We start from the raw sequence: 24,085 nt of genomic DNA on the forward strand, positions 1-24,085 counted from the left end.
GGGGTTATGGAGAGAAGGCAGGAGCATGGTGTTAGGAGGGAGTGATAGATCAGCCATGATTGAATAGAAACATAGAAAAATGGGTGCAAAAGTAGCCATTCAGCCCTTCAAGCCAACACCGTCATTCAATATGACCATGGCTGATCATCTAAAATCAGTATCCTGTTCCTGCTTTTTCCGCATATCCCTTCATTCCATTAGCCCGAATAGCTAAATCTAACTCTCACTTGTAAACCTCCATTGAATTGGCCTCCACTGCCTTCTGTGGCAGAGAATTCTCTGGGTGAAGAAGTTTTTCCTCAGCTCAGTCCTAAATGGCCTACCCCTTATTCTTAAACTGTGACCCCTGGTTCTGGACTCCACCACCATCGGGAACATTTTTCCTGCATCTCGCCTGTCCAATCCTTTAAGAATTGCATATGCTTCTATAAGACCCCCTCTTATCCTTCTAAATTCCAGTGAATACAAGCCCAGTCAATCCATTCTTTCATCATATGTCAGTCCCGTCATCCCGGGAATGAACCTGGTGAACCTACGCTGTGCTCCCCCAATAGCAATAATGTCCTTCCTCAAATTAGGAGACCAAAACTACACACAATACTCCAGGAGTGGTCACAACAGGGCCCTGTACAACTGCAGTAGGACCCCCTTGCTCCTAAACTCAAATGCTCTTGCAAAGAAAGCCAACATGCCATTAACTTTCGTCACTGCCTGCTGTACCTGCCTGCTTACTTTCAGTGACTGATGTACAAGCACACCCAGGTCTCGTTGCACCTCCCCTTTTCCTAATCTGGCACCATTCAGATGATAATCTGTCTTCTTGCCACCAAAGCCTGAGAAGTGTAACGTCCAGGTTCAGGAGCAGCTTCATCCCTACAGCCATTAGGCTACTCAACACTGCAACCTCAGAAGCTCTGAACTACAATAGACTATTATTATTATTATTATTACACTGTTATTGTTTGCTCTTTTTTCCCTGAGTTTTTGTTATATTATTTATTATGATTTCATATTCTGCTGTGCTGCAGCATGTAAGAATTTCATAGTTCTATCTGGGACATATGACAATAAAACACTCTTGACTCTTGATAACCTCACATGTATCCACATTATACTGCATCTGCCATGTATCTGCACACTCACCCAACCTATCCAAGTCACCCTGCAGCCTCATAGTATCCTCCTCGCAGCTCACACTGCCACCCAGCTTTGTGTCACCCGCAAACTTGGAGATGTTACATTTCATTCCCTTGTCTAAATCGGTAATATATATTGTAAAATGGAGTCCCAGCTCCGAGCCCTGCGGCACCCCACTAGTCGCTGCATTGCGCAGTAGACCTGATGAACTAAAACCAAACAGTGAAAAGAGCCATGAACATCAATCTGCTTGGTTTCAAGAGTCTAATTTGAGAAAAGTCATATCCTGTGATATCCCTCTCATCCTCATCCATCACCATATACCCACTCAATACATTATCAATTCTGTCCTGAATTGGCTGATCCGGTCATCAGCTAATGCTTCCCTGGGAATATGCGGCATACATTTATCTACACAACACTTCTATATTTAATCCAAACCATGCTGTCAGTATTCCCGTTCATTCCTTGCATTCCATTATTAAAATTGAATAATTGGAAACCTTCCACGCTTGAATCAGAACTTTTGTAAGTAGCGTCTAGTTCAGAAATTCAGTGCAGTGAGTCTGATCGTAAAGTAATTTTGTTCAACAGCCTATTTTGTGAGGATTAGCTTTTAATTTAGAAACAAAATGCTGGAGTAACTCAACGGGTCAGGCCGCATCTCTGGAGCAAAGGAATAGGTGATGTTTCCGGCTAGAAGGAGGGGTCCGACCCGAAACATCACCCATTCCTTTTCTCCAGTGATGCTGCCTGACCCGCTGAGTTACTCCAGCATTTTGTGTCTATCTTCGGTTTAAACCAGCATCTGCCGTTCCTTCCTACATGTCACATTTATATTTAACTGATGGGAACTAAGATTGAGGGGACATAGGTTTACGGAGAGGAGGGGAAGATTTAGTAGAAACCTGAGGGGCAATTGTTTTACACAAAGGGTGATGGGCGTATGGAACCAGCTGCCAGAGGAGGTAGTTGAGGCTGGTACTGTTGCAACATTAAAAAATTTTTTTAATGATAACGACACGATACGATCAAACATTATTTATCTCCAAAGGGAAATTGGTCTGCCACAAGGCACAACAAGGTACATGAAAACCTGAATTTAAGGTACATGGATAGGATATGTTTAGAAAGATAGGGGCCAAACGCAGGCAGGTGGGACTGATGGGGCATGTTAGTCGGCATGGGCAAGTTGGGCCGAAGGGCCTGTTTCCACGCTGCATGACTCCATGACTACTTGTGTTGATCTACACATTGACATGTAATATTCTTCAAACGCAACATTGGGGATTCAATTAGGAATAAGCACAACTGCAATTGTTTGAATCTTACCTCTGGGAGGATCAGTGTAGGTTTTGTTCACTGATCTATTCTTAGATTGATCTGCCTCTCCCTGATCTCTAAAGATCAACTTGCATAATGCAGGGGATAGTTTATTATATTTTTTATTATGGACAAGGGATTGCACCCAAGCATGACAGAGTTTTTATTCCTTTCAGATATCTATCACTGTAACTGTGGCCCTTTCTGCATTTTTTTAAACCATCTCCTTGTGGCTTAACTTCCTTTCACTTTATCAAAGTGCCAGCATCAATCACGTTTATGCTGCTCTTGAGTAACTGGCATTCGCTACATTTCGACAAGACAGCTGGTGCCTTTTACTGTGATCAATGCTCTCTTCCCACTCAAAGAGTTAAGGGCCTGTCCCACTTACGCGACCTTTACAGGCGACTGCCGACACCCGTGATAGGTCGCCGAAATTTTCAACATATTGAAAATTCAGCGATGACCAGAAAGACGCTACGACTCTTTGGAGACCTCTCACGACCATTGGAGACCTCTCACAACCATTGGAGACCTCTCACAACCATTGGAGACCTCTCACAACCATTGGAGACCTCTCACGACCATTGGAGACCTCTCACAACCATTGGAGACCTCTCACAACCATCGGAGACCTCTCACGACCATTGGAGACCTCTCACGACCATTGGAGACCTCTCACAACCATTGGAGACCTCTCACGACCATTGGAGACCTCTCACAACCATTGGAGACCTCTCACGACCATTGGAGACCTCTCACGACCATATAGCCTGTATGGGCTGTCGCCACATGGTCGCCGGGGTGTCGCCTGTACGGTCTCCTCAGTCGCCCAAAGAATCGTGGATTTTGAAATGTTCAAAATTGGACTTGACGCCAATTATCGTAGACTGATGTAGGTGTTGTCATAGGTTGTCGACAGGATAGAAACATAGTTCAGCACAGGAACCTGACTAGCACCCGGACTAAAGATTGGATGAAATGCTATACTTCGAAATGTACGAACATATCTCGAATGATGTTTTTAAACTCTAACAAATTTTTCCATTCTTCTTCAATTACCTCTTTCACTCCTCTTCCTTTTTTTATTATTTTAGTTTTCTTTTTCCTTCTTCCCTCTCTCTATTTCATCTATCCCTTTAGCTCTATCTAGTTATAAAAAAAAAACGAAGAAAAATGCAAAAAGTATTGGAGACAATGTAATAATAACTGACAATATTATCAATTTAAAAATGATGTAACAGTAATGATGTAATAGATTATGTACCTATCTCCAATAATAAAAAAATTAAATTAAAAAAAAAAAGGATAGAAACATAGAAATTAGGTGCAGGAGTAGGCCATTCGGCCCTTCGAGCCTGCACCGCCATTCGATATGATCATGGCTGATCATCCAACTCAGTATCCCGTACCTTGCCTTCTCTCTATACCCCCTGATCCCTTTAGCCACAAGAGCCACATCTAACTCCCTCTTAAATATAGCCAATGAACTGGCCTCAACTACCTTCTGTGGCAGAGAATTCCACAGATTCACCACTCTCTGTGTAAAAAATGTTTTTCTCATCTCGGTCCTAAAAGACTTCCCTCTTATCCTTAAACTGTGACCCCTTGTCCTGGATGACGTAGGGTGTCGCCGGTGCTGACTTCGGTGAATTCCATTGGCGACTACCTACCTCAACCGGCGACAGGTACCGGCGACTGAATTGCCTTACCTTGTCGTAGCTTGTCGCGGGTGGACGTAGGCTGTCGTAGGTGTGGTCGTAGGTGGACGTCCTAATAGTCGCCAGTTGTCGGTAGCTCGCTGTAGCCTGACATCGACGAGGAGGTAGGTTGTTGTAGACATTGTCCTAGGCAATGTCATGAGGGGGGGTCCAGCCACGACCATGACAATCGCCGGCAGTCACCGAAAAACTCGCCAAAGTGGGACAGGCCCATTATACAGCTCGGGAACAGGCGCTACGGCCCAATCCATCAATGCTGACCAAGATGCCCCATCTAAGCTAGTCCCGTTTGATAGGCACAAAATGCTGGAGTAAACTCAGCGGGTCAGGCAGCATCTCTGGAGTAAAGGAGCAGGTGACGTTTCGAGTCGACATCCTTCATCAGACTGAGACTCAGGGAGGGGGAAACTAGAGGTATGGAAGGTGCAGAACGAAGTAGAGCCTGCATCGATTTGTCTGCATTTGGCCCATATTGAACTATCTTTAATCGGACTTTACTTTATCTTGCTCTAAACGTTATTCCCATACACTGTGGACAGCTCGATTATATTCATGTTTAGTCTTTTTGGTAACGAGGAAACATGCAACAAAAAACCTTTTCATTATACCTCGGTATTTGAGATAATATTAAACTAAGACTATATCGCTCTAAATACTTCCTATCCATGTGCGTCACCAAGTGTCTTTTACCACAGTGGTGCAGTGCCACACTGCACAGTGGCCAGTGGTAGAGGTGCTGCCTTATAGCGCCAGAGACCCGGGTTCAATCCGAATAAGGGGTGCTGGTGGAATGGAGATTGTGCGTTCTCCCTGTGACCGAGTGGGTTTCCTCTGGGTGCTCCGGTTTCCTTCCACATCCCAAGGACGTGCAGGGTTGTAGGTTGTAGGTCATATGCTGAGAGAATGGAGGGGCTGGGCTTGTACACTCTGGAGTTTAGAAGGATGAGAGGGTATCTTATTGAAACTTATAAGATTATTAAGGGTTTGGACATGCTAGAGGCGGGAAACATGTTCCCAATGTTGGGGGAGTCGAGAACCAGGGGCCTCAGTTTAAGAATAAGGGGTAAGCCATTTAGAACGGAGATGAGGAAACACTTTTTCACATAGAGAGTTGTGAGTCTGTGGAATTCTCTGCCTCAGAAGGCGATGGAGGCCGGTTGTATGGACATTTTCAAGAGAGAGCTAGATAGGGCTCTTAAAGATAGTGGAGTCGGGGGATATGGGGAGAAGGCAGGAACGGAGTACTGATTGCGGTTGATCAGCCATGATCACCTTGACTGGCGGTGCTGGCTCGAAAGGCCCAATGGCCTACTCCTATTGTCTATTGTTAATCGCTTTCTGTAAATTGTCCCTGGTGTGTAGGATAGAACTAGTGTGTACAGGCTGATCCCTGGTCGGTGTGGACTCGTTGGGCTGAAGAGCCTGCTTCCACGCTGTATCTCATCATAGTACTTGCCTTAACTACCTCCTCTGGCAGTTCCTTCTATACCCCCACCGCCCTCTGAGTGAAATAGTTGCCCTCCCGTTTTGATTCCCCTAAACTGGGTAAAAGAGTCTGTGCATTCACACCGCCTATTCCCCTCCTAAGTACTTTCTTAGTCAATGGTTTGTGCTGAATACCAATTACCACAATGGCCAAGCAGATAAAATAGCGTCATCACAAACAGTGGAGCGTATTTCTATATGCATTAACATCCCTATCCAGTGGTGGCTAAGTTTGATCTAACTTATAGTAAAAGTAGATATCCATGCTTACCATGAAGCAACCTTCCTGTGAAGTCAATATGCTGCTGGGATAACAATCTGCAGCATGAAGCCTGGATGACAGAAACAAAAAGCTGGAGTAATTCAGCGGATCAGGCAGCCTCCCTGGAGAAAAAGGAATAGGTGACATTTTGGGTCAGGACCCTTCATCACACTGAGAGTCTCGACACGAAACGACACCTCTTCCTTTCCTCCAAAGATGCTGCCTGACCCGCTGAGTTACTCTAGCGTTTTGTGTCCATCTTCGGTGTAAACCAGCATCTGCAGTTCCTTCTGACACTTGGATGGCCTAGTGTGTGTAGGGTAGTGATAGTGTGCGGGGATTGCTGGTCGACACGGAAGCAGTGGGCCGAAGGGCCTGCTTCCTCACTCTATCTCTAAACTAAACTAAACTAAATCCCTACTGAATCATGCTGTCTCTTGCATTCACATCAAACGCCACAGAGGGGACCAAGGACTGCATTGTCTGCGATTTTCAAGATAGTTTTCCGAGTGATTGATGTACCAGTGGTTCTCCTTTCATTTGTGGTCTGGACCAATGCGACTACCAAAGGTGTTTGCAATTTCCCCTGGCCAATGACTGTGCAAAAATACAGGCAGGCATTGTTGATTGTTGCAGTGGAACAAATCATTGTCGCTGAGTCATCGAGTCGGGCTGAGCACGGAAACAGGCCCTTCGGCCCAACTTGCCCATGCCAACAAAGTTGCATCATCTACACTCGTCACACCTGCCCGTGTTGGGCCCACATCCCTCCAAACCTTTCATATCCATGTGCAGTTTATAAAATAATTTACACGTGGGCAGCACGGTGGTACAGCGGTAGAGTTGCTGCCTTTCAACGCTTACAGTGCCAGAGACCCGGGTTTCGATCCTGACTATGGCTGCTTGTAAGCAAGGAGTTTGTCTGTTCTCCCTGTGGCCATGTGGGTTTTTCCCGAGATCACCGGTTTCCTCCCACACTCCAAAGACGTGCAGTTTTGTCGGCTAATTGGCTTGGTGTAATTGTAAATTGTCGGCATACTTCAAAGCAGCGGTGTGGAATCACAGATAGACACAGTTATTGAAGTAAACATAGTAAAGATAAGGAGACATCAGTTTATGAATTTGATCCATATTATTGAGGGTGGGAGCGGAGGGCACGTAATCCCTCATCGTAACTCCTCATAAAATACAGATCAAACTTCAAACTGGTAAGTTCTCTTTTAATCTTACTATTTTACTTCGGAGTCACATGAGTGATTCCGTGAAGATTTCAAAGCTCTGTGATTTCAAACCGTGTAGCAGTTATTACTACATCACTGCTGAAGTCTTTGAGGGAGGAAGTGTGTTATCGTAATCAACCAATTAATCTGTTTGTAGTAAAACACAATGGTATTTTTTAACAATAACAACAAAGAAATTAAATTGCTCCCCGGGCTTAAATTAAATATTTGCAGTCTGTAAAACCTTTCCTGCAAATAAAACAGGTTTTGCCAACGGCTTATTATAAAATTTCTGAACGGTCTTTCCCCCCCCCCCACCATCCTGCTGTAGCCAGGATGTGGTTTATAGGCACGTCCATTCTTTTAGCCGTCGACGTGGATGCTGCCCTGGTGGAATGAACTTTGTACATGTTAGTTTTTATCCCAGCAGCTTTTAGCACCTGCTTGTGCCATCTCGAAATGGCTCGTCACCCGACCATAAGGTTTTTTATGACTGACCCACAAGACTTTTCACCTCCCTCGAATATTTTGGTTGTGTCTATGTGGGATAATAGGGTCATGGCACATAACCGTGTTTCTGGCGGGTAAGCCCGGAATTCCACGACTGGATTATGTGTTCCTGGTCTGCTCTGTTTGATCACTCCCTGGATAACGACAGAGATCTGGTCTGGAGCTGTGAGCATGGTGTCCAGTCGCAATAGGTGTAGTGACTCCCGCTGTGCCGCAGTTGCTCTGCTGGACATAATGCCACGCATGCGTGCTGAACGGGTTCTTCACGGAATCACTCACGTGACTCAGAAGTATAATCATAAATTGAAAGCGTTTGTGCTTCCAAAGTTTCGTAAATTGCTGCTGAACTGAATTAAAGCACAGAAAAAGCTGTCAGTTTTTCTGCTGCTGATAGTGATCCATTGATATACGGAGAGCAGGTTTGGAGGAGTTAATGAACTCGAACCAGAGTGTCAGGAATATTTTGCGAACAATATGTATATAAATTTGGAGCGAAACATTTTTTTTTTTTTTACAGACAACGCAGTGGACTGGTCATGATTCACTGGTTTGATTCATTATCCCAATTTATTTCCTGCCTGTGATTTTTGCAGGGAAGTATTTGCAGGTTTTAAAAGGGTGCCGTGACAAACGACTTTCACTCTTTGTGTTTATTACCGACGGCGGCTTTTTAATGCCAAAAGTTTAAAAGGAATAGCTTGTGCGCGTTTGTTTCTGAAGTGGAGAACGAGATAAATTGTCCTCCCGTTTTATCCCCATGTGCCTTCAAGTTGGATTAGAATAGGGATACTTTCTTGTCACATGTGACTAGGCACAGTGACACAATGTATACAAACAGCGGCCCTGATAAAGTTGCAAAGCACGCCGGCACCTCCTTTTAGAAACATAGAAATTAGGTGCAGGAGTAGGCCATTCGGCCCTTCGAGCCTGCACCGCCATTCAATATGATCATGGCTGATCATCAAACTCAGTATCCCGTACCTGCCTTCTCTCCATACCCTCTGATTCCCTTAGCCACAAGGGCCACATCTAACTCCCTCTTAAATATAGCCAATGAACTGGCCTCGACTACCCTCTGTGGCAGAGAGTTCCAGAGATTCACCACTCTCTGTGTGAAAAAAGTTCTTCTCATCTCGGTTTTTAAAGGATTTCCCCCTTATCCTTAAGCTGTGACCCCTTGTCCTGGACTTCCCCAACATCGGGAGCAATCTTCCTGCATCTAGCCTGTCCAACCCCAAAAGAATTTTGTAAGTTTCTATAAGATCCCCTCTCAATCTCCTAAATTCTAGAGAGTATAAACCAAGTCTATCCAATCTTTCTTCATAAGACAGTCCTGACATCCCAAGAATCAGTCTGGTGAACCTTCTCTGCACTCCCTCTATGGCAATAATGTCCTTCCTCAGATTTGGAGACCAAAACTGTACGCAATACTCCAGGTGTGGTCTCACCAAGACCCTGTACAACTGCAGTAGAACCTCCCTGCTCCTATACTCAAATCCTTTTGCTATGAAAGCTAACATACCATTCGCTTTCTTCACTGCCTGCTGCACCTGCATGCCTACTTTCAATGACTGCTGTACCATGCCACCCAGGTCTCGCTGTATCTCCCCTTTTCCTAGTTGGCCACCTTTGTTCTTCCCCAGCCCTCCCCCTCCACACCGGGTCCCCATTGTCCTTTGTTCTCCCTCCCCCCCCCATGTATCCATTGTTCACCCCCCCACCTCCCTTCGCGGTGGTCCCCCCCCACACCGCGTCCGCCATTGTTCTTCCCCTCCGTGTAGTCCCCCTCCACGGAGAGTGACTCCTGTTTACCTTTTCCACAGACTTCCACTACTACCGTCAACATAATGGTGACCGATGTGAATGACAACGACCCCAAATTCGACGTCGTCTTTCTCAAGAACTTCACTGTGCTGGAGGAGGAAGCAAACATCTACGTCGGGCAAGTCAAGGTGAGGCGGCTTGAACCCTCTTGTTTGCAATCAGCCGCTTGGAATTTAGACTAATCGGCTCCTCTTATCTCGTGTAGAAATAGCAAACAAAATATATTTGACGTGTTAACAGAACCATGAAGCACAAGGGCGAGCTCTTCAGCTCACAATACCGTTCATGATGCCATGACCAGATCTATCAGCCTGAACGTGATCCATATCCCTCCATTCCCCTGGCCTATCCAAAGGTCCCTTCAACACCACGATGGTATCTGCCTCAACCATCACCCCAGGCAAGCCCGATCAAAGATGGTCCGAGGGTCACCAATGAGGTAGACAGTAGTTCAGCACTGCTCTCTGGTTGTGGTGGGATGATTCAGTTGCCTGATAACAGCTGGGAAGAGACTGTCCCTGAATGCCCGCACTCTCTCCAACTTATTGACATTCATCCTGTAGACGGGTGACCGAAACTGACACAATACTCCACTTGCCACTCCCTCAGCATAACTAGTTATACCCATTGGAAATCTTATCATTTACATAGAGAGCAATGGCTGTCAAGGAGACAGATTAGTATGAGTTCATTTATATTTCTCTGAGTTAAAGTGTTAAATATTTAAATAGTTTTAAAGTGCTACGCTTTGTGGCTTTTTGAATGTTGTAAATGTTTCCGAATCAAGATTTGACAGCAACTTAAATCAGGCTTAGAAAAGTGCCAACGTTTTCTTAATTGTTTTGAAGAGCTTGGAAACAGAGAAACATAGAAAATAGGTGCAGGAGTAGGCCACTCGGCCCTTCAAGCCAGTACCGCCATTCACTGTGATCATGGCTGATCATGCAAAATCAGTACCCTGTTCCTGCTTTCTCCTCATATCCCTTGATTCCATTAGCCCGAAGAGCTATATCTAACTCTCTCTTGAAAAAAACATCCAGTGAATTGGCCTCCACTGCCTTCTGTGGCAGAGAATTCCACAGATTCACAACTCTCCGGGTGAAAATGTTTTTCCTCATCTCAGTCCGAAATGGCCTTCTCCTTATTCTTAAACTGTGACCCCCTGGTTCTGGACTCCCCCAACGTGGGGAGCATTTTTCCCGCATCTAGCCTGTCCAACCCCTTAAGAATGTCTGAAGAAGGATTTTGGCCCGAAACGTTGCCTATTTCCTTCGCTCCATAGATGCTGCTGCACCCGCTGAGTTTCTCCAGCTTGTTTGTGTACCCTTAAGAATGTTTGTGTGTTGGCTTGTTGTGAAGGCCTCCACTTCCATTGCATCCCCACAAATTTGAGTTATCAACTCAGCGGGGCTAGACAGCGTCTCTGGAGAAAATGATGAGGTGTGATATTGGGTCGAGACCCTTCTTCAGATTCAGTCTGAGGAAAGGTCTCGACCCGAAACGTCACCTATTCCTTTTCTCCAGAGATGCTGCCTGACCCGCTGAGTAACTCCAGCTTTTTTGTGTCCACCTTCGCTTTGAACCAGCACCTGCAGTTCCTTCCTACACATCTTGTGTTTTTTTTTTGCCAGATTACCCTTTGAGCTGTGAAGATTTTCTATGGAAAAGTGACACAAAATGAACAGAACATTGATTTAAAATTAAAGAATACCATAATATCAAATAGATTAATCTGGATGCAGATTTTTTAAATTAATGAAATTAATTTCGCCCACCACTATAATTAAATACTAGCTGACCTTAATTTGATTATAATTCTTGCAATATATTTCATTTTCTAATCGTTGTTGTGAATAGTCTTCCTGTTTATATCGGCGTTCTCAAAGCTTGCAGTTAATGTTATTTTATTTCTTGATTAGTTTTTATTGCCATTTTTCCTTTCTAAATCTTATATGGTAGATTGAGTTTTGTGTAGGCTGATTCTATTTAATTACTTTTATGTAAGGTCTTATTTTATGTTCAGCTATGTTGAGCGATCGACATAATTGATGACTTGAGCAGATTTAACATTTACATACCGTGCATCCTATTCATTTATATTTTATTGCCTTGTCTCTCTGTCTCTGTCTCTCTCACTCTTTCTATTTCACTCTTACTCTCTCTCTGCCTCTGTGCCTTCCTCTCCCTTCCTCTTTCCCTCTCTCTCACTGTCACTCTCACTCTCTCTCTAGTTCTCTTTCTCTCTCCCCCCTTTCGCTCTCGCTCTCTCTCCCCCTCTCACCCTCTCTCCCCCTCTCTCTATCTCTCTTTCTCTTTCACGGGAAAAGGGAAACGAGAGATACAGACGATGATGTAGAGAGATATAGAACAAATGGATGAAAGATAGGCAAAAAAGTGGCAATGATAAAGGAAACAGGCAGTTGTTAGCTGTTTGCTAGGTGAGAACAAAAAGCTGGTGCGACTTGGGTGGGGGAGGGATGAAGAGAGAAGGAATGCCAGGCTTACCTGAAGTTAGAGAAATCAATATTCATACCACTGGGCTATAAGCTGCCCAAGCAAAATATGAGATGCTGTTCCTTCAGTTTGCATTGAGCCTCACACTCACAATGGAGGAGGCCTAGGACAGGAAGGTCTTTGTGGGAATGTGAAAGGGAATTAAACAGTTTAGCAACCGGGAGATCAGGTAGGTCCACGCGGACTGAGCACTTGCTGTTGCACTCTGTTGGTGAAAATCTTTCGGCAGATTTTTAACCATTTGGCTTTTGAGATGATTGAACAGTAGGTGAGGCTTCACTAGGAGTATCATTCAGTTCTGGCCACCATGCAATGGGAAATTTGGCATTAAGCTGGAAATAATGCCAAATACATTTGCACCTGACTCACCAATTTACTCCAGCATTTTTGTGCCTATCTTTGGTATCAACCAGCATCTGCAGTTGCTTTTTATTATATTTTTAATGACAAAAAAATCAGGGCCAGCATGGTGGCGCAGCAGTAGAGTTGCTGCCTTACAGCGCCAGAGACCCAAGTTCAATCCTGACTATGGGTGCTGTCTGTACGGAGTTTGTACGTTCTCCCCATGACCTGCTTAGGTTTTCTCTGGGATCTCCGGTTTCCTCCCACACTCCAAAGATGTACAGGTTTGTAGGCTAATTGGCTTGGTAAAAATTCAAAAATTGTCCCAAGTGCCTGTAGGATAGTGTTAGTATGCAGGGATCACTGGTCGGTGCAGACTTCGCCGAAATGGCCTGTTTCCGCGCTGTATCTGTAAACTAGACAAAAAAAAATTTGATTCCATATCAAATAAACAAAAGACAAAAGTGCAAAAACAAAAATATTGCCCGCTCTTCCCCACTTGCCTGACCTCCCAAATTACCCCAGCACTTTGTACTTTTCTGAATAATCTCAGATGATGAGCATAACAAACGCAAGAAGGGCAATTACCCTGCACTCCGCAAACTCATAACATAAAATAGAAATAAAATCTGCACGGGAGGATGAGATGGATATAATAATCTAAACAACCTTACAGCCCTTCAAACAAGTAACAGTTCTCTAAAAAAGTTCTTTGAAGTTGCATCATCTTGCATCAACCTCCTGCTATTTTAGGCGGCACGGTGGCACAGCGGTAGCGGTTACTGCCTTACAGCGCTCGCCGCGCCGGAGACCTGGGTTCGATCCCGACTTCGGGTGCTGTCTGTATGGAGTTTGTACGTTCTCCCCGTGACCATGTGGGGTTTCTCCGAGATCTTTGGTTTCCTCCCACACTCCAAAGACGTACAGGTTTGCAGTCAAATTGGATTGGTAAATGCAAAAATTGTTCCCAGTGTGTGTTGGATAGTCCTAGTGTGCGCGACCTGTTTCCGGGCCGTATCTCTAAAACTAAACTAAACTAAGTGCCAAAGAGAAAGTTACCCGCCCTAGGCTGCTCCTGGTTGTTGCTGTGAGTTCACATCAATACTAAATGTAGTAGGAAAGAACTGCAGTTGCTGGTTTACACTGAAGCTAGACGCAAAGTAGGGTCTCAACCTAAAACATCACTCATTCCTATCCAAAGATGCTGCCTGTCCCACTGAATTACTCCAGCATTTTGTGTCTATCTTCAATTACTGTAGTACATAGTAAAAGCCCTGTCCCACATTACGAGTTCATTCCAAGAATTCTCCCGAGTTTGCCCTGATTCAAACTCGGAGATTTACGGTAATGGTCACTCATCGGTACTCGGGGCTCTCGTGGACATTTTTCAGCATGTTGAAAAATCTTCACAACTCTTCCCGTGCCTACCTGCCGCCAGCGAGTCTTCCCGTGCTTACCTGCCGTTAGCGCTAAGAGACGTCCCCGAGCTCCGACGTACCCGCTACGTTCATTCTCCGTGCTTTTTTTAAAACTCGGGATAGCTCTTGGAATGAATCCGTACCATGGGACAGGGCTTTAAGACCCAAAAACCAGTAGCTAAACGAGTTTGCAGCAAAGACGTCATTTGATCCTTCATGGTGAGACTGGAGTACTGCATGTTCCTTCCCGATAAATCTGGACCTTCAAATATTTATTAATTTTTAATCTGAATTTTTTTCAAAATAATTATCCCTGCCACCACTCTCTGTGGCAAAGCACATCACACTCCAATAAGCCTCTGTAGGTGTTGGGCATTTTTCTCAACTCTCTTAATAATAAAATACAAAGATTTTACCACTGCCTCTCAAATCAATGATGAATAGCGTTTCACCTGACTTCAACAAAATCCTTAATTTTAAAAAGCTGTATTAAAATGGAGATGGTGCTAGGTTGGGAGAGTTAGGTGTGGGGGCAATGGTTTCTTCTGTTTAACAGGTTAAAGATGGACACAAACAGCTGGGGAAACTTAGAACTTAATTTAGAAAATCTCTTCTCTCCAGAGATGCTGCCTGACCCACTGAGTTAAGGGCGGGTCCCACTTTCGCGACTTTTTCAGCGACTGCCGGCACCCGTCATAGGTCGTTGCAGGTCGCCAAAAATGTTCAACATGTTGAAAATCCAGCAGACCAGAACAAGCATTTGTTGAAAATCCAGCAGCGACCAGAACAAGGTACGACTCTTTGGGCGACTACTCATGACCATACAGGCTTCACCACGTGAAATGTCGCCTGTATGGTTGTGAGTAGTTTCCTCAGTCGCCCAAAGAGTCGTAGCGTCTTTCTGGTCAGCGCTGGATTTTCAAAATGTCGCGTAAGTGGGACAGGCCCATTACTCCAGCTTTTGGTGTCTATATCTTCCGTTTAAACCAGCATCTATAGTTCCTCCCTTATCGTGTATTTATACACTGTAAATGGCTCGCTTGTAATCATTATGACTGGGTCGGTTCCACCACGGTCTAGATTTGTTTTTATCTAATAACAACAAGCCACAAAACTATTGTCAATAATGTCAGAAGTATTAGTTCATCAAGTAGAATTAGAAGTAATGTTCAAAGAGCCACACAGGCTTCAATAATGAGCGACTTGCGTTGATCTGTCCAAAGAGCTACCAATTATTTTTGTTCATCTGTTGCTGTTGCTGTTGCCAACAAAGCCGGAATGTGAACATTTCATTTTAACAATATTAGTTCCCACTGGATTGTAAACTCCAGGCATAACTTATTAATTGGGATGAATTACCTCCACACGCTCTAGCCTTAAGCATAGAAACATAGAAAATAGGTGCAGGAGTAGGCCATTCGGCCCTTTGAGCCTGCACCGCCATTCAATATGATCATCCAACTCAGTATCCTGTACCTGCCTTCTCTCCATACCCCCTGATCCCTTTAGTCACAAGGGCCACATCTAACTCCCTCTTAAATATAGCCAACGAACTGGCCTCAACTACCTTCTGTGGCAGAGAATTCCAGCGATTCATCACTCTCTGTGTGAAAAATGTTTTCCTCATCTCGGTCCTAAAAGATTTCCCCCTTATCCTTAAACTGGGACCCCTTGTTCTGGACTTCCTCAACATCGGGAACAATCTTCCTGCATCTAGCCTGTCCAACCCCTTAAGAATTTTGTAAGTTTCTATAAGATCCCCCCCTCAATCTTCTAAATTCTAGCGAGTACAAACCGAGTATCCAGTCTTTCTTCATATGAAAGTCCTGACATCCCAGGAATCAGTCTGGTGAACCTTCTCTGTACTCCAAGGATAAAAGCAAGGATAAATCTTCTAAATTCTAGCGAGTACAAACCGAGTCTATCCAGTCTTTCTTCATATGGAAGCCCAGACATCCCAGGAAACAGTCTGGCGAACCTTCTCTGTACTCCAAGGATAAAGCAAGGATAAAAATCCATAGAATGGGGTCAAAAGAATTAAATGACAGATGAAGCAAGCCATTTGAGGTAACTGATTATCAACCATGTCATTAAACAAGAGTGTATTGCCTTTCGGTGGGCGGCGCGACTCGGTGGGCGGCGCGACTCTCGTCAGCAGCGGCCTCTGCAGTCTGTCCGCGGTTTATTATTTTTTGTCTGTGTTTTAATGTAGTTTTTGTTATTTTTTGTTGGGGTGTGTGTGTGTGGGGGGGGGGGGGGGGGGTGGGGGGGGAGGGGGGGGAAACTTTTTAAATCTCTCCCTGCACTGGAGACCCGACCTTTTTTCGTCGGGTTTCCGTTGTCGTTGGGGCCGCAACGAGGAGCGGCCTCCAACAGGAAGAAGCCGGGGACTCTGGTGCTACGACTCACCGTCGCCGTCGCGGGGCTGGCCGAGTCCGGAGCGGGTGGAGCGGTGGAGGAGCGCTGATGCTGCTGCTGCTGCTGCTGCTACCGGAGAGTCGGAGGCTCCAACGGCAGGTCTGTGGACGGTGGCACCGGGAGCCCGCGGCTCCCTGGAGGGAGACCGCTTTTCAGGGCTCTCGCAACGGCGACTTCCCCCGCCCGAGTTGCGGGGTTGAAGAGCTCCTGGAGCGGGGCCTTTACAGCACCACCCCGCGAGGCTTGGAATGGCCTCGGGACTCTGCGAGCGCACGCCGGGGGCTCTAACACCAAGACCCGGTGTGCGACCTCGCATCACCCGGCGTGGCTTTAATGGCCGCGGGACAATCGCCATCGCCAGCCGGGGGCTTTGACTTTGACTCTGACATCGTGGGGGGGGAGAGTGCAGTGGAGAGATAAGTTTATTTGGCCTTCCATCACAATGATGTGATGGATGTTTATGTAAATTATGTTGTGTTGTTGTGTCTTGGGTCTATTTGTTTGTAATGTATGGCTGCAGAAACGGCATTTCGTTTGGACCTCAAGGGGTCCAAATGACAATTAAATGTATCTTGTATCTTGTATCTTGTTTCTGCTGACTGGATAGCACGCACCAAAAACTGAAGCTTTTCACTGTAGCTCGGTACACGTGACAGTAAACGAAAATGGTCATCACACTTTTAGCCTAATGATTCACGGAAAGTCATTAATAAACAATAGTGCAAAATTAAAGTAAAATGCTGTACGCATTTATAGGATCTCAAGAGTTAAGGTCATAAAGAATTGGAGTAGAATAGTAAGATTAAACGAGAACTTACCAGTTTGAAGTTTGATCTTTATTTTATGAGGAGGAACGTTGAGGGAATACGTGAAGAACCCCGCTACGGCGCATGCGTGTCATTCTTCAAAGCAGCGGTGTGAGGTCACAGATACACTATAATGACCTAAGATAGTAAGATTATTAAAGAGATACCAGTTTAAGATATGACCATATGAGGGTGGGAGCGGAGGGCACGTATTCCCTCAACGTTCCTCCTCATAAAATAAAGATCAAACTTCAAACTGGTAAGTTCTCGTTTAATCTTACTATTTTACTTCGGAGTCACGTGAGTGACTTCGTGAAGATTTCAAAGCTCTGTGACCTCATGCCGTGGAACGAGTCCAAGCTTCACAACTGCCTTGGTAGTTTGGGAGAAATTGTTACTGGTATTCAAGAAATACATTCATACCAACATTTTAAACAAAAATGGTAAATCATATTTATTAAATCAATTCATAAACCTTGTAAGCTTCAGGTATAAATTATATAGAACTTAAAATTTTGCCCGAAAACGTTTCTTCTTTTCTAACTGGTTTGTTGTAATCTGTGAAACGTTTTCTCTGATGACAATCCTGCAGTTCTGAGGATTTTGTCCATCGGTACCTCAAGGCGATTAGCTGCTGATGTAGCTGTAGCCTTGGTGGAGTGAGATTTGAATACATTAGTGTCCACTCCTGCCTGAATTAAGCAGTATATCAGCCACCGTGAAATGGTCTGAGTCGAGACTTTTTGGTACGGCTTCTTATGGCTAATCAAAAAAGCCTTTTCATTGCCTCTGATAGCCCTTGTTCTGTCAATATATAACACAATGTGTTTCACTACACAGAGGCGTTCGTCCTGCGGATAGGCTATGAACTCTATGACCTGACCCGCTGATCCTGGTCTATTTTGCTTAATAATGTCCTGGATCACGAAAATCAAACTTCCTGTCGCCTCAGTGAAGTTATCCAATCGTAATTTCTGCAATGACTGGACCCTTTACGCTGTGACCAGCGCCATTAGCATTACCATATTCATAGTGAGTTTATTCAGCGTTAATGCTGTAGCCGGTGACCAATTCCGTAACATGGTTAGGACTACACTCACATACCAGATTTGGCTATATCTAGCCCTTGGTGGGTTTGTGTTAAAGATGCCTCGTAACAGTTTTACTACTAGAGGATGTGAGCCCACAGCCTGTCTTTCTGTGCCTTCCCATAAATAACTTGACAAGGCACTCCTAGCACTATTGACCGTGCTGTGACTGAGTCCTTCATAGTGCAGGCTTGTGAGAAATTCTAGCACAGCTGGAACATCCATCTCCCTGTGGTCTAGATTGTTATCCAGGCAGTATTTAGTCCATTTCTTAATATGACATAAATACTGTTTTTGAGTCGAAGTTCTCTGTGCTGCTGTGATCATGTCCACAATTCTATCAGATAGACCCATATGCCGAAGTGGTTCTTTCAGAGTCTACAAACCAATAAATTCAGATAATTATGGCAAGGATGGCTGTCCCCAGTCACCGGATGCACCAGCAACTGAGGACTATGTCTTAAAGTAATATATGGTGTTAGCACCAAATCCTGAAGCACCGAGAACCATGGTTGGGTAGGCCAATCAGGTACTATGAGAATCCCAGATGCCGAGTCTAGTTGAATTTTCCGTAGTACCCGATTGATGAGGCAGAAAGGAGGAAAATGCATAAATGAACCATTTCCCCGAGTGCAGTGAGAATTCATCTGTAGCTTCTGCCCCAGGATCTGGTTCCCATGATATATACCTTGGTAACTGCTGATTTAACCTGGATGCAAAAAAGATCAATATCCGGCATTGCGTACTTTGCTGTGATTTCAGCAAATATCGTTCTGTCTAACATCCACTCCGTATTTTCATTAAATTTTCGTGACCTGGCGTCTGCCACTGAATTAAGTATCCCTGGTAGATACGTAGCCCATAACCAAATATTCCTTTGGATACACCATTGCCAAATTGAATTTGCCAATTCATCACAAGATGTTGATATATTTCCACCCATATGACTTATATATGGCACCACCGAGGTATTATCTATCTACCATATAACATACTGCAGTTTCATTCCTGAGCAATAAGATTTTTAGCCCATGAAATGCACTTAACATTTCTAAGTACTTATACCCTTAGTGTTAAGTAGGTTAGCTTCTTGTATATTCCATCTCCCCCATAGCTCGAGATGGTATCAGTTGTACCGTAACCAATTGCACTGGCATCTGTTTGTAATAGCACAGACGGGTTGTGAATAACTATTGGGTTGGAGCAATACTTAACATTGTGTTCCCAACATTGTAATTCTTGTATAGCTTCTATCGTTAGCTCCATTGGCCAAAATAAATGGCCTCTATAATTTTGAGCCCATTGAACTCTGTGGCTTTCCCTATTAGTAAAGTCATTAACATATTAAATGTGTTAATGGTGTCAATTTTGACTTAAGTGGATGGACAATGAATTCCAGCTGTTCAAACAATTGTTTAGTGGCAACCACTGCCTAACCTGCCAATTCATAAGTTATTCCCACAATAAGGATATCATCCACCTATGCCATTACTCTATGATTTTTGTGTTGCAGCAGTCCCAAAGCTGGTTTAAAATTTTTCTCCTGTTGGATATTGAATAGTAAGGATCGTAAAGATTAATACTTGCCATAAAGTAGCCTGCTGCAAACTAACTCTTTAGTACTGCTAAAAGTATCCATTTTTAAAATGAATATATTGCACAACATTGTGAAGCGTTGATAATCCATAATAATACGGCAACCCCCATCTTTCTTATTTCTAATAAAGATGTTTGAGACAAATCCTGTTGTTCAGGTTTGGTTTATTCCATTACCCTTTTAGTAAGCATGTTTGTCTGTCCGGTTTATGTTGTACTGGAGGGTTTCGTTTGTGTAGAAACTCTATCAGATATCCCTTAAAACTGCTAAGGATATATCTGTCCATAGATATATTACACCAAGTTTCAACATGAAGTTGCAATGTCCCTCCAACTTCCGTGCTCCCTATTAATGCTGGAGCCCCAAATTCACCTACCTCCATGGTTATCGGTGGTAACCAAGTATTTTCTTGGTTTCATTCGCGGTTGTGGAGGGCCTAAAGGTTTAGGTTAGGGTAGATGCTGACGTAGAGGCTTTTGCATCTTCCACAGTGGTCGTCCCGGGCCAAAAACCCTGAACAGGACGCTGCTGCTGGGTACCTGTGCCCAATTCTTTGTAGTATAATTACAAACACTACCTCTCTTAGGATGCACATAAGGTTAATGTCTTCCCCAGATATCCTTTGGATGCTCTAATCAGGCCCAAAGTCGAGCCTCCTCACCCAATTCTTTAACCTGTTTGGACAGGTCTCCCCCAAATAACAGGGTCTATAGCCCTTTGCTTACATAGTATAGCGAACTTAGGGTCTAGAGCTGGCTGAATGGCCCTCTTTCTAATATATTTAGTTCAAAACTGCACATTGCAAAAATAGTGCAATAGCATCCTTGTGGTCACTAATTATGTCCACCTTTTCTAACATGCGGGCCAAAGTTGTTATGCCCGCCATGAGACCTTTCAGAGTATATTGGATTTTAATATCCCGACTCCTAACGGCCTTCCCAACATGTCTGCAAGTGCACCTGTAACACTGGCTACATTAAGAGCACCACAATATCCTGGGGTATAAATGCCTTGCCAACACTTCAGCAAAAGTATTAGCTTGAAGTTGATGGGTGGACATATATTCAATACTCACAGTCATCCTTCTCGAGATCATTCTCAGTGTGTTCCTGCTGGCAGTACTGGCTCATCATGTTCAGCAGGTTGTTTTATCCCACCCTTCAATAGGGGAAGGTGGCTCCATCACCTGCTCAGATTTTACCCCGTCAGACCTTCCATACCCTCCTCGGAGGCGTCTGATATTTCATGCAGCCCTTATGGGAAACTGCTGTGGGACTTATATATATATATATATATATATATATATATTTATTTATTATTACTTATTTTTTTTTGCATCCTGGCCTCTAGGTCTTTGCCAGTCTGTTCTTGCTGGAAATATTTGCCCACCATGTCCAGCAACTCTGTTCCCTCATCCTCCATATGGGAACGTGGCTCTGACTCAGGCAGCCCTTGAACACCCTCTTCAGAGGAGGAAGAAATGTCCAGCAGCCTTTTCTGGCAATGTGCTGAGGGACTTACACCTGTGCCTGTGTGGCTTTTATCCATATTCTGGAGCCTGGCACTGTGGAGAAATTCCTCCGACAACCGCTCCAGCCGACCTACGTGCTCTCCCGCACTGGTCGATCGCGGGTGTTTATTTTTAGCCCACCGCTCCTGCCGACTTTCGTGCCCTCGGGCACTAGTCGCACGCGGTTTTTGTCGCAACCGGTCCCCATGCCTACCGGCTCTGGTTGCTCCCGGCCGCTGCAAATGCCGTTGTTCGCCGTCCCGGTACTCCTCGGAACATGTTGATAACGGCCCCACATGCTGCAGCCACTCGTACTGGTTTCCGAGCTCTGCAGATGTGGTCGCTGCTGGCTGCTCTATGCCCTGCAGCTGGTCACCATTACTGCGATATAGGTAAGTATTTACCGGCGACTTTTCGAACTCATTTTCGCAGCAAAAAATGGAAATCAACCAGTGGTTTTAGTTGCTATATTGGTTTGAACTTGCAACAAGTGAGTTATCCTCAGACTTGGATGGAGGTTATATCTTGCTATACATTAGCCTTCCCGCCCGGTCTATAATTTGTTTTTCCCGACGCGGGGTTTAAATCTGGCACAGGTGTTTCAGTACAAGCTGCCTGTGCCGCCGGCTGCTGCTGCGGGTCCCCGGCACCTTCACCGCTGACGTCCTGCAGCTTCTTCACAGCCTTTCTGTGTGTTGCTCTGTCCATTTCCTATACAGGGTGAAAATGCAGAGTCACTTACCTGCCGTCCACCGGCTTTGCAATTCTCCCGTTCAAGGGGACGTCCTCCCCAGGTCCGACACGTTCAATGCGTGTATGCGATATGACACGCATGCGCCGTAGCGGGGTTCTTCACGAAGTCACTCACGTGACTCCGAAGTAAAATTAGGCCATCGGCGTATTGTGCGTGCGTATGTATATATACATATATATATATGCACGCAGACACGTACACTTATGTACACCCAAAAAACAAAGAATAATAGTATTATTATGTTTAAGAAAGAACTGCAGATGTTGGAAAAATGGAAGGTAGACAAAAATGCTGGCGAAACTCAGCGGGTGAGGCAGCATCTATGGAGCGAAAGAATAGGTGACATTTCGGGTCGAGACCCTTCTTCAGACTATTAATAATGGTATTATTATTGTTATTATTGCTCTATTATTGTTTGTTTATTGAGTGTACGTTTGTGTGTGTGTGTGTATATATGAGGCCATTCGGCCCATCAAGTCTACTCCACCATTTAATCATGGCTGATGTATCAGGTGTTATCGCTATTATTTTATTTTATGTGTGTACATATGTGTGTGTATATACACACATATGAACATACACAACAAACAATAATAGTAATAATAACAATGATAATAATAATAATACTTAATATAATAATCTTACTCTGCCCTCTGCAAGTTGAGCTTTAATAAAAGTCTATGCAATGGCTGATTTTTACCCCACGGCTTATCTTGAATAATAACTCGAGCGGCAGATTATTCCGAGCACTGAGAATTCCTCTTCTCCTTTGGTATTCCGCACACACCATGCTATCACCTGAATTGATTATCCGGTTTGGGAAATTATGGATTTCGTGAGCCAAAAATATTGTAATCAACATGCAGATGTGGTACCAGGACTACGCTTCCTGCACCAAATCCTCTCATGAATATTAAACGGAATATAAAGGAAATTATTTCTGATAGCGACTGCAAACAATGCGATTTCACAATCAATATCTGTCAACCGAGATCAAATTACAGCAGGCTTGAACATTTTTACCTAAATTAATGAGCATCATTTCTCCCTGAAAGTCGTGCGCAGAAATTCGAACGTTCTTTTCTAATATTGCTGAAGTCGTAATAGAGGCTACAAATTACTTCTAACCTAATGGAAGTTGCTTTAGATTTGTTTGAGAGGAAGCAAAGTTGCAGTTAAGTCATTTGTTTACGTTGAGGGAGTTTCGTTTGATTAGTTTGCAGATAGTCTGTTGCAGCTTTGAAGTATAACTTTAGGCACCTGCTCCAGTCTTCAATAGGTCAATCAATAGCTCAACAGTTGCTTATCTTTCATTCAATGTTCTTTATCTCTCTACATCATCGTCTATATCTCTCGTTTCCCTTTCTCCTGACAAGTCTGAAGAAGGGTCTCGACCCGAAACGTCACCCTTTCCTTCTCTCCAGACAACGTGCTGCCTGTCCCGCTGAGTTACTCCAGCTTGTTGTGTCTACCTTCAGTTTCCAGTAGTGGGAGAGTCTGGGACCAGAGGTCAAGTTCAAGTTACATTTATTGTCACATACATCAATTGGTGCAGTGAAATTTGAGTTACCGTGCAAAGACACAAATAAAAATAAAATGAACACAAAACCATAGAGTTTAACATGAACATCCCCCACAGTGGAATCAACGTTTCCCATTGTGAGGGAAGGCAATAAAGTTCAGTCATTTGCCTCTTTATTCACCCCTTTGAGCCCTCCGCAGTCGCCGCTACAGATGGCCCAATGTTCAGGCCCTCTCGCCGGGATGATCGGAGCACCGGCGTAGGAACGTAAGAACACTCTCAGCGACTTGAAGTTTCCGAATCGGCTATTTCTTACCGGAGACCGCGGATTCCGAAGTCCACAGGCCGAGCTGGGCGGAGATTCAACACTGGCGACCCCCGGCATGGGGTCCCAGGACTCCGCGATGTTAAAGTCAGTGCCGACCGCGGCTGGAAGCTCCGCAAACCCCAACTCCACAGTGTTGATCCGGAGCTCCCCACGGCGATCCCCGGTAAAGCATCGTCCGCTCCGCGATGAAATCCAGTGCTGCGCCGCTGCTGAAAGCTGCAGGAAAAGCTGCACCAATCCAGATGGTAGGCCGCGATGGGGGGGGGGGGGAGATGTGGCTCAGAGAAAAGACGCATCCTCAACCAG

The 24,085-nt window shown here is 44.6% G+C and overlaps 1 protein-coding gene across 1 annotated transcript in view; it reads left to right on the forward strand.

Moving 5' to 3' along the window:
- Positions 1-24,085, forward strand: part of pcdh15b (protocadherin-related 15b) — a 1,024,406-nt gene that overhangs the window by 782,053 nt on the left and 218,268 nt on the right. The window contains 1 exon segment of the mRNA XM_055647246.1: positions 9,482-9,610. Within this exon segment, the coding sequence (XP_055503221.1) occupies positions 9,482-9,610 (129 nt within the window).

This window comes from Leucoraja erinacea, chromosome 15 (genome assembly GCF_028641065.1).
Source record: "Leucoraja erinacea ecotype New England chromosome 15, Leri_hhj_1, whole genome shotgun sequence".
NCBI lineage: Eukaryota > Metazoa > Chordata > Chondrichthyes > Rajiformes > Rajidae > Leucoraja > Leucoraja erinaceus.